The sequence below is a fragment of the Sinocyclocheilus rhinocerous genome, unplaced genomic scaffold, assembly GCF_001515625.1.
Source record: "Sinocyclocheilus rhinocerous isolate Xijiao unplaced genomic scaffold, SAMN03320098_v1.1 scaffold2451, whole genome shotgun sequence".
Classification (NCBI taxonomy): Eukaryota; Metazoa; Chordata; class Actinopteri; order Cypriniformes; family Cyprinidae; genus Sinocyclocheilus; species Sinocyclocheilus rhinocerous.
The window spans coordinates 110,648-122,016 of record NW_015631753.1 but is presented as its reverse complement, the minus strand read 5'-3'; the positions used below and the strand labels follow the sequence as shown (position 1 = coordinate 122,016).

The 11,369-nt window shown below is 36.8% G+C and overlaps 1 protein-coding gene across 1 annotated transcript; it reads right to left on the bottom strand.

Moving 5' to 3' along the window:
- Positions 1 to 746: 746 nt before the first annotated feature.
- Positions 747 to 11,127, bottom strand: LOC107741984 (phosphatidylinositol 4-phosphate 5-kinase type-1 alpha-like). Its single transcript, XM_016554813.1, has 14 exons — positions 11,095 to 11,127; positions 10,857 to 10,987; positions 10,458 to 10,575; positions 8,281 to 8,433; positions 7,810 to 8,109; positions 6,793 to 7,016; positions 6,469 to 6,552; positions 6,332 to 6,380; positions 6,138 to 6,219; positions 2,266 to 2,427; positions 1,836 to 1,971; positions 1,598 to 1,660; positions 912 to 999; positions 747 to 825 (listed from the first exon to the last, which is right to left on the bottom strand). Exons 1-14 carry the CDS (start codon positions 11,125 to 11,127, stop codon positions 823 to 825), a joined length of 1,626 nt encoding a protein of 541 aa, XP_016410299.1. The 3' UTR covers positions 747 to 822.
- Positions 11,128 to 11,369: the final 242 nt, after the last annotated feature.

Genomic DNA, 11,369 nt, shown 5'->3' with positions numbered 1-11,369 from the left:
TGCATTGTGTAACAAAATCATCAGTAACGGGTAGATCTGAAATGACTTAAGCATGTTCTATGTTGGTCCAAGTGTTTGGAGGCCATGCAATTTCTGTATCCAGCAGAAATGAGTGTTTTTATAGCTGCATTAAGGCAGATGATTGGAAGACGTCATGGTGCATCAATCAATCAATCAGTCAGTCAGTCTACTCATTAATATGTTAGTTAAAAGGCAATAGTTGCTGTGCCAAAAGAGCACATTAGTAGCGTTTTATAATGTATAGGAACACAGAATGAATATTTACAGAATTATATACACAAATATTAGGGGGCCCTTGGCATGGCAGCAATATGTGCATTGAAAATGCAAGCAGGGCCGTCCATTTCTCAACCTTGACATTTGATTGGTCCAGTACGGAGGAATATGGTTACAATGGGCAGGGAGGGGAAAAACAAAATGCAAAAGACAGATGCATAGAGATAAAAAGGCAAACCAAGCATCTGAATTAAACGATTAAAAAAAATCTAAATCTACTTAGTGGCACCTCAGAGAAGGCAATCGTATAGCAACTAGCCATGAAATTCTAAGCCCGAATGTGGGATATTTCGAAGACACAAAGCTATTTCATCTGTAACATTCAAATGCATTTACCTTTTAACAAAGTGGGAATCATTTTTGGTCATTTCCCCCCATATGTTTGTCGCTCTTAGGGCACATGCTGTCTCAACACAGAAAGAGCTGGGAAAACCCACCAATGAGCCCCTCATCTCTTCTGAGGTTCTGTGTGTCCATCACTTGTTTAAATGCTCTACTCTTGTGTCACCAGTCACTGTTCTTCTCTTACTGGGAAAAAAAAAGAGAGGACATTTTGGGATCAGAATGAAAATATTTTAGGTACATATACGTACAATTGTTCATTTAAAACTTACAAAACAAATGTCAGTTTCTGGGATGATGTCTTTGAGTGAAATGGCATCTTCGTTGCTTAACTGCTCATCTAAGCATTCGGCTCCAGTGCTGAAGAAGAGAGTGAGGGATTTACTTTACCAAAATACTTTTTTTTTTCAGTATATACACACTTTTTTGTTCTAAACTCATTCACAAATTTGGAGTTGGTAAGATTTTTGTTTTTGTTTTTTAAAATAAGTCTCTTTATGTTCATCAAGGCTGCATTTAATTGATCAAAAATACAGTAAAAACAGTAAAATTGTGAAATATTATTGCAATTTAAAATAATTATTTTCTGTTTTAATATATTTTAAAATGTATTTTTCCTGTGATGGCAAAGCTGAATTTTCAGCATCATTACTCCAGTCTCCAGTGTCACATGATCTTTCAGAAATCATTCTAATATGCTGATTTGGTGCTCAAGAAACATTTCTTATTTTTATCAATGTGCTGCTAAACATTTTTGTGGAAATGGACACATTTTTTCAGGCATCATTAATGAACAGAAAGTTTAAAATAACATCATTTATTTTTATTCTTTTTTTTTTTACACTATGAAGTTTTACTGTCAATTTAATGCATCCTTGCTGAATAAAAGTATGAATTTCTTTTAAAAGAATGTCCTTTTAACAGTTTAATCATGAGAGATGTGTGTGCTTAGTTTTACCTCTGAGGGCCGCTGCAGTCAGGCTCAATGACTGCAGATTTGTGCACCTCCACCCCTACTGACCTGTTAATAATTATACCATAATTATACATGGGAAGGTGAAGGCGTGCTATAGAGATTTCAACAAGAGAGATGATAATGAAATATAACAGGCAAAAAAAGACTGCAATACACAGAAACAGAAAAAGTGACTGATTAAAACAAACAAAAAAAAATGAGAGAGGATGTGTGAAGGTACCTCTGAGGAGGTGAAGATGATGTCATTCCTGTGCTGCCAGGTGAGGAGCTGGGCAGATTTGTTGCCGCAAACTCACTGGAGCTTCCAGCCAAAGGATGGGTTTGTGGGAGCAGGTCCGGTCTGCCCAACTGCATGCCTGAGAACAACAATCACACAGGGAGTTATGATTTGACTTATGATCCAAAGAAAGCACACTATAAAATCCTATTCACAGAACACCTGAATCACAGTTGAAAGTCATATACAAGAATATTTGAAAACAATGTATCTCTATCATATGTATGAATTCACAATGTTTTACAGAGACGTCTGTTGTTTAAAATTTTATATAAGGTTAGGATGATTCATTGCAGTATCCCAACTGTTGTTTAAAGAATGAAGAAAATTCAAAAACAGGGATGATGTAAATAGTTTTGGTTGCATTACTCACCACTCTCTCCTTCTGAGTCGGTCTGGCTGAGGTGAGTACGGTACATGAGTCTGGCGTCAGCAACTGTCTGTCCACTGGGAGCAGAAGCAGAGCTTCCCATTGGATGCCGTCTCACAACACTCGAACAGCCACTTCGGCTCTTCTTTGAGGGGGATGATTTTACTGGGAACGGAGAGAGGCTTAGGATGATGACATCACAAAAATATTAAAAGCTCAATGTCTAAACACTTAAAGGGTTGGTTGAACAAAACAATGACAATTGTCATTTACTCACCCTCATGTCGTTCCAAACCCATAAGACTTAAGGTATTTTTTATGTAACCTGAGAGATTTCTGTCCTTCCATTGAAAGTCCATTCCACCAAAACATTCATAAAAACATCATTAAAGGGGTCATATGATGCGATTTCAAGTTTTCCTTTCTCTTTGGAGTGTTACAAGCTGATTGTGCATAGATAAGATCCCTGAAGTTGCAAAGACTAAAGTCTCAAAACCAAAAAGATATTCTTTATCAAAGTTAAGACTCTGCCACGCCCCCCTAAAACGGCTCGTTCTAACACGCCCCACATATCTACCTCACTATGTGAAAATATCTGCGTAATGCCGCTCAAATGTGCACGCAAAGAAAGAAGGCGTGGTTTCAGTAACCGCAGTTAGTGTTGAAGCAGCCATGTCAGGGAGACGCTGTGTGTTTCTAGGCGAAAGCAAAAGCACTTTACTTGGCCTTCCGAAAGTAGATGCATTAAGATTACTTACAACAGAACAGCAATGCATTTTATGGACGACCGTTTCGTGAACCTAGGAGAGGAGGTAATTCTGACTTTGCTATGACAATCTGGCGCTTCTGAATCAGCTACTGTTTTATTATTAGTTTAAGTATTTGCTATTGACTGTTCAAATGCAGAGTTTTGCGCATCGTGTGTGTGTGCGCGAGCGAGCGCGTGTGAGAAAGAGAGAGAGAGAGAGACAGGGTCACATCAAAGTGGAGTCAGCTGTCTTAACCGCGGCTTGTGTACTGCATCATTACTGTGTCTGTCACCCGACTCTGTTCCCCTTTCGGGCTCTGTCTTTACATTTATTTTGAAAGATGAAGCTCGCGATTATGGTAAGGGGCGTTACATTTCCGACGAGTGCTTGCGGTGTTCGGCCAATCACAATGCACTGGGTCAGCTGGCCAATCAGAGCAGACTGCGCTTGTCAAAGGAGCGACTTTGTAGAAAACGAAGCATATAGGACCTACAATAATGTACAGTATTTGAAAAATAATGTGTTTTTTGAACATTAAAGCATGTCAACATATTCTGTTACACCAAATACACAAAATAATGATCTTTAAAAAAGCATCATATGACCCCTTTAAAGCAAGTCTTCCGAAGTGACACAGTTGCTTTGTATGACATATAATTTATTTTGGGTTCTTGATGAGCTGTTTGAATGTGCATTGATCAATGTTTATATCTGAATAAAATAAAAATGAAATGAAATCTGTTCATTATATAAAGCGATTGTGGATATGGATTACTTTTGCAATGTATTTATGAACTTTCTGAAGCTTGAAAGTTTTGATGGAATTTCTGTATCTCTTTCAATAGAGGTTTCAAAAATATATCTTCATTTGTGTTTCAAAGAAGAGCAAATGTCTTATGCATTTGGATCAACATGAGGGTGTGTAATTGATGACTGCATTTTCATTTTTGGGTGAACTATCCAAACTTACGTGTTTTCTTAAAAACTGTGCTGCACATGAAACGCTGGAATCGCTCAGCGTAGAATCCGGGGTGATGTACAGAGACCGTGTCCTACAACGTAAATGACATAAATGCTATTTCTCTCATATGGAAGCAAATAACTAAGTGCAAAATAACGATGATGTTTAATGTTTAAAATGGCTTACAGGAACTGATGACTTACCCCATCGTGAACCAAGGCCTTCCAGGAATGCTCTATTTTTTTAATAAATCTGAGGGATGAACAAAAGGAGAGATATTAATGATGGTCACAACAAACATGTAAAAATGCTCACTCAACTGTTGTCTGTGAATAGTCACCTGTATGACTGTAATATGTCGATGATCCCAATGTAAATCAGTATTCTCTCTCCTTTACTGTTGCGTGCAGGGATTCCTCCCCATCTACAGACAAAACATGAAATTGGATGTGTTAAATATGACTGCAGCCAAACTAAGCCAAATGAAGAAACAATACAGGAGATTATAGGGTGAGACAAAGATGAAACGGTTAGAAAGTTGAAGCGGACAGAATAGGTAGACATACACAAAATACAGAAAACGGATGGATGTGTGAATGAACTGTATGGTTCCATTGAAAATCAAACAAAGAACATAAGTGAGTGAAATAAGATGTTGACTAACTGGTCCTCTGTTTCCAGGGTTCCTTTCCCTTTGGCCTCTCCCTGTATAGACTCCATAGCGGTGCTGTAGAGAGCTTTCTGAGCCTGCGGCCTCCTGTGGTCTGGTGTCACGGCCCCCTCGGACCCCCCGCCCTCTACTGCCCCTGATCGCTCACGAGATGCCTGATCTGTGTTATGGATTCCCACCAAAAGGCTGTAGTCCATAATCTTAAAGCTTTGCAGCAGCTGTCAAGTACAGAGATGGATCAACATAGGCAAAAGAGTAAGTTAAAACAAATTCTTGCATTTGACAATATTCAGTATGTATGTGTGTATATTTACAAATCCGTGTTAAAATCTTTCTTTCATCACAGGAAGCATCTTTTAAAACTTTTGTAGCCAAACAGATTCAAAATGTTTAATGTAAAGATAATATATAGTACAAAATCTAGTTAAAAATAATTATGTTCATTTATATGCCCCAATATAACTAATAAACAACAACATTTACATTGTATATGTTATTAATAAAACTATTAATATGTGAAAAAATATCAAATGTGACATACAATGTTACTTATATTTAAAATAAATGCTGTTTTTTTTAACGTTCTATTGATCAAATAATATTTTCCCACAAAAATATTAAGCAATGCAACCGTTTTAAACTGTGACAGTAATAAAAATGTTTCTTGAGCAGCAAATCAGCATATTAGCATGATTTCTGAAAGATCATGTGACACTGGAGACTGGAGTAATGATCCTGAAAATTCAGCTTTGCATCACAGCAACAAATCACTTTTTGAAATATATTAAATTAGAAAGCAGTTATTTTAAATAGTAATATTTCAAAAAAACATTTTTATATTTATTTTTATATATTTTTATACAGCCTTTTATACAGAACATAACAGACAAAAAAAAAACATTTGAACACTAAAGTATATTGTGAATATTCATTATACATCGTCATAATAATCCTGGATTCTACATTAGAACCAACACAAGATAACGCTCAAACACAAGCATGCATGCTCACCAGGCAGTCCCTCTGGATGGTTTTGCAGAGGGCGTTGTAGTTGTCTGGTTCTAGCTGGATGCCCTCGGGCATTACACCAAATACACAAAATAATGATCTTTAAAAAAGCATCATATGACCCCTTTAAAGCAAGTCTTCCGAAGTGACACAGTTGCTTTGTATGACATATAATTTATTTTGGGTTCTTGATGAGCTGTTTGAATGTGCATTGATCAATGTTTATATCTGAATAAAATAAAAATGAAATGAAATCTGTTCATTATATAAAGCGATTGTGGATATGGATTACTTTTGCAATGTATTTATGAACTTTCTGAAGCTTGAAAGTTTTGATGGAATTTCTGTATCTCTTTCAATAGAGGTTTCAAAAATATATCTTCATTTGTGTTTCAAAGAAGAGCAAATGTCTTATGCATTTGGATCAACATGAGGGTGTGTAATTGATGACTGCATTTTCATTTTTGGGTGAACTATCCAAACTTACGTGTTTTCTTAAAAACTGTGCTGCACATGAAACGCTGGAATCGCTCAGCGTAGAATCCGGGGTGATGTACAGAGACCGTGTCCTACAACGTAAATGACATAAATGCTATTTCTCTCATATGGAAGCAAATAACTAAGTGCAAAATAACGATGATGTTTAATGTTTAAAATGGCTTACAGGAACTGATGACTTACCCCATCGTGAACCAAGGCCTTCCAGGAATGCTCTATTTTTTTAATAAATCTGAGGGATGAACAAAAGGAGAGATATTAATGATGGTCACAACAAACATGTAAAAATGCTCACTCAACTGTTGTCTGTGAATAGTCACCTGTATGACTGTAATATGTCGATGATCCCAATGTAAATCAGTATTCTCTCTCCTTTACTGTTGCGTGCAGGGATTCCTCCCCATCTACAGACAAAACATGAAATTGGATGTGTTAAATATGACTGCAGCCAAACTAAGCCAAATGAAGAAACAATACAGGAGATTATAGGGTGAGACAAAGATGAAACGGTTAGAAAGTTGAAGCGGACAGAATAGGTAGACATACACAAAATACAGAAAACGGATGGATGTGTGAATGAACTGTATGGTTCCATTGAAAATCAAACAAAGAACATAAGTGAGTGAAATAAGATGTTGACTAACTGGTCCTCTGTTTCCAGGGTTCCTTTCCCTTTGGCCTCTCCCTGTATAGACTCCATAGCGGTGCTGTAGAGAGCTTTCTGAGCCTGCGGCCTCCTGTGGTCTGGTGTCACGGCCCCCTCGGACCCCCCGCCCTCTACTGCCCCTGATCGCTCACGAGATGCCTGATCTGTGTTATGGATTCCCACCAAAAGGCTGTAGTCCATAATCTTAAAGCTTTGCAGCAGCTGTCAAGTACAGAGATGGATCAACATAGGCAAAAGAGTAAGTTAAAACAAATTCTTGCATTTGACAATATTCAGTATGTATGTGTGTATATTTACAAATCCGTGTTAAAATCTTTCTTTCATCACAGGAAGCATCTTTTAAAACTTTTGTAGCCAAACAGATTCAAAATGTTTAATGTAAAGATAATATATAGTACAAAATCTAGTTAAAAATAATTATGTTCATTTATATGCCCCAATATAACTAATAAACAACAACATTTACATTGTATATGTTATTAATAAAACTATTAATATGTGAAAAAATATCAAATGTGACATACAATGTTACTTATATTTAAAATAAATGCTGTTTTTTTTAACGTTCTATTGATCAAATAATATTTTCCCACAAAAATATTAAGCAATGCAACCGTTTTAAACTGTGACAGTAATAAAAATGTTTCTTGAGCAGCAAATCAGCATATTAGCATGATTTCTGAAAGATCATGTGACACTGGAGACTGGAGTAATGATCCTGAAAATTCAGCTTTGCATCACAGCAACAAATCACTTTTTGAAATATATTAAATTAGAAAGCAGTTATTTTAAATAGTAATATTTCAAAAAAACATTTTTATATTTATTTTTATATATTTTTATACAGCCTTTTATACAGAACATAACAGACAAAAAAAAAACATTTGAACACTAAAGTATATTGTGAATATTCATTATACATCGTCATAATAATCCTGGATTCTACATTAGAACCAACACAAGATAACGCTCAAACACAAGCATGCATGCTCACCAGGCAGTCCCTCTGGATGGTTTTGCAGAGGGCGTTGTAGTTGTCTGGTTCTAGCTGGATGCCCTCGGGCATATCCTGGATGAAATCCAGATCTTTGTAAGTGGGGACACTCTTCTCTCTCTCTTTAGGGGAGGCACGGCGCTTGCATGTGGAGCCCTTCAGGTCATATTTGAGGTGCATAGGCACACTACGGGGCAACAGGTTATTCATTACAACGATACGGATGTTCTTTCCGCCCGCCTGCACGCAATACAAGCCGTAAAACTTCGGGAGCAGCGTTCTCTTGTTCTGATTCAGATTCTGAGGGGAGGAGGAGAGAGAATAGAAATAAAAATTCAGTAATAAAACAGTTTGGGCCTAGATGGTTGCTACAAATTATTAATTATATATAAATTATTAATCCTTTTAAACAGAACCTATTCTAGACAACAGTATCTAAAGTATGAGTGCACACTAGTGAGAAACACTCACCATGAAGTACCCAGGCAGTAGCTTCTGCAGGAACTCTGCCTCTTTGTGCTGCACTGTTTTAATAATGAATTCATCATCGCTTGTCACATAAAATATCGATCCACTCGCTCCAGGGTTGGACAATTCGATCAAAGGATCATTGCACAGAGAGTACTGCAAACAGAAAGAAACCACAAAAGCACATCAGGGGTTTCTCTTAGGAGAATGAACAAATAAAATGATATGTTGAATGGATCAATCATTTTTTACACTTTTCTCCAGTCTTCAGTGTCACATGATCCTTCAGAAATCATACTAATATGCTAATTTGGTGCTCAAGAAACATTTTCTTCAGAAATCATACTAATATGCTGATTTGGTGCTCAAGAAACATTTATTATCATCACAGTTGAAAATGGTTGTGCTGCTAATTTTTCTGTAGAACAGTAAAATAGAAATAGAAATCTTTTGTAACATAAATGTCTTTATTGTCACTTTTGATCAATTTAATGTGCTTTTGTTGAATAACAGTATTCATTTCTTTAAAAAAAATATATCTTACTGACCCAAACTTTTGAAGATATACAGTGGGTACGGAAAGTATTCAGACCCCCTTAAATTTTTCACTCTTTGTTATATTGCAGCCATTTGCTAAAATCATTTAAGTTAATTTTTTTTCCTCATTAATGTACACACAGCACCCCATATTGACAGAAAAACACAGAATTGTTGACATCTTTGCAGATTTATTAAAAAAGAAAAACTGAAAAATGCTCAGTATTTAGTAGAAGCACCCTCTTGATCTAATACAGCCATGAGTCTTTTTGGGAAAGATGCAACAAGTTATTCACACCTGGATTTGGGGATCCTCCGCCATTCCTCCTTGCAGATCCTCTCCAGTTCTATCAGGTTGGATGGTAAACGTTGGTGGATATATATATATATATATATATATATATATATATATACATATAGCTATATTACAAGCTAGATTAAAGTGATAATTACTTTTTGAATATACAAAAACGCATCAATTCGCTACAGGAGGAAACTTTTTTTATGGAAGGGCACTTTTTATTTAACGTCTTTTGGACTGAAGGAATGCAACACCCACTGAGTGCCATGAAACAGCTTGAAAGATCAAAGAAAATTTTTAATATAACTCCGACTGGATTCGTCTGAAAGAAAAAAGTCATATACACCTAGGATGCCTTGGGGGTGAGTAAAACGCAGCCTAATTTTCATTTTTGGGTGAACTAACCCTTTAAGTGTATGGAATACCATTGAAATTTTGAACGGCCATATCACCGTAATGGCGAGTCGGATCTGCACCAAATTCGGGGGATCCCTTCAGCTCGAGGAACCCTCTCGAACGCCGAATCGAGTGTACGTCTCGAGGCCCCCTTTTGAATGAGACCATCCCTGCGTCGATAGCCCCCGGGGTCTGGGAGTTACGAGCGGTTAAATTCGTGGTCGGGCACACCGACGCACGGAGGGTGGCGTTTGTGAGGGCTCCTCGAGCTGAAAGGATCCCCCAAATTTGGTGGAGAATCCTCCGCCGCCTTCGCAAGATAGTGACACCAGCCAACACTTTCACTTCAGTAAGGAGGTCTCTTGTTCAGGCAGCAGCATTCAAGCATTGTCTTATTCGACCGTAAGTGCCCTGCGAAGTGGACTTCACATGATATTCCGCCATGAATCCAGTTCCATGTTACATTCAACATTTATATATATATATATATATATATATATATACTGTATATAGCATATACAAAACTAGAGTTGACCCAAGTGCAAAGCTTATGCTTGTGTTTTTCTGACTGTTAGAACATTTCTACGTCAGGAAGTCTCCCAGGGCACCAATAATCTTTTGTGGAACTTTTATTAATGTTAAAAACAAATGTATACTTTGTTGATGGCAGAGATACAGAGAGAGAGAGAGAGAGAGAGAGAAAGAGTGCAAAAATGATTAATCCATTTAACCGTCATCATTTTCTGAGTTCAACAATAAATATTAAAATATTTTTTAATACAAATTTCATCATATCTTATTCTAATCTTTAAATAAAGATTCTAGTTTTATATAAACTTTTAATGGGTCAATAAACTTATTGTATGAGTTTATTCTTACACCACCAGTTTATAAACTATCTTTACATGAGAGCTCAAGGTGTGAGTGTGTTTGTGGTTCAGCTAACCAGATAATCATCAGGTCGAATGCCAAAGAGTTCTCTGAAATAACGGAAGGCGATGGGGGCGTAGGTCTTAAACCTGAAGTCACCGTGGTGATGTGCTGGAGTCAAATTACTTCCTTCACTGTAGGAGGAAGACATGGAGGGAAAAACAGAGACAGGGTTATGAGTTTCTGTTTTATTAAATATAAAACCTGGCAAGCTGCCCATTATTCCGTTTGAAGAGGCCAGTAATGACCAAAGACTCTGGTACGGTTGGCATGTCACTTGATTTATAGACACAAAGACTTAACAACAGTCAGCACACTGATTTAAATACATTTAAATAGTCATAAATATTCAAATATATCTACAGAACATGGTTGAGTATTTCTGGGAAACATACACACAAGTGGGAACACACACCTCGGGAAGAAGATGCTCTCTACAACATAGAAGTCCTGCATGAGGACGTCTCTTTCGGCTTTCTGACTGAGGCTGCCCACCGTGTGTGTGATACCCAGCTGGATGGCACCTTTGAGGGCGGAGGAGGGCGTCTACAGACAAACAAAGAGTATGGGAATGCGTGAGAAATGAGTGCAAACAGAGAGGACAGACGGGAAACACTAGATACGTATCACAATGATTGTTTTAAATAACCCACAAATGAGCTGCTATGTAGGTGGTGTGGGAACATAATGCATTTATAAACAAAACCGTAATTTCCAGTAAAACAAATTCTGGAATGTGTCATTATTAGTGAGTGGGAGATATAGTAAAAAAATTTTTTAAAAGTTCTTGACATTTTCTACTCTTGACAATATTCAACATATGTGTTTATTTAAAATGTTTAATCCAACAACTAAAATCTAATAAAATTAATAAATAAAATAAAAGCATGTTTTTCAGAGTAAAGAAAAAAAGAAAAAAATAAGTTTA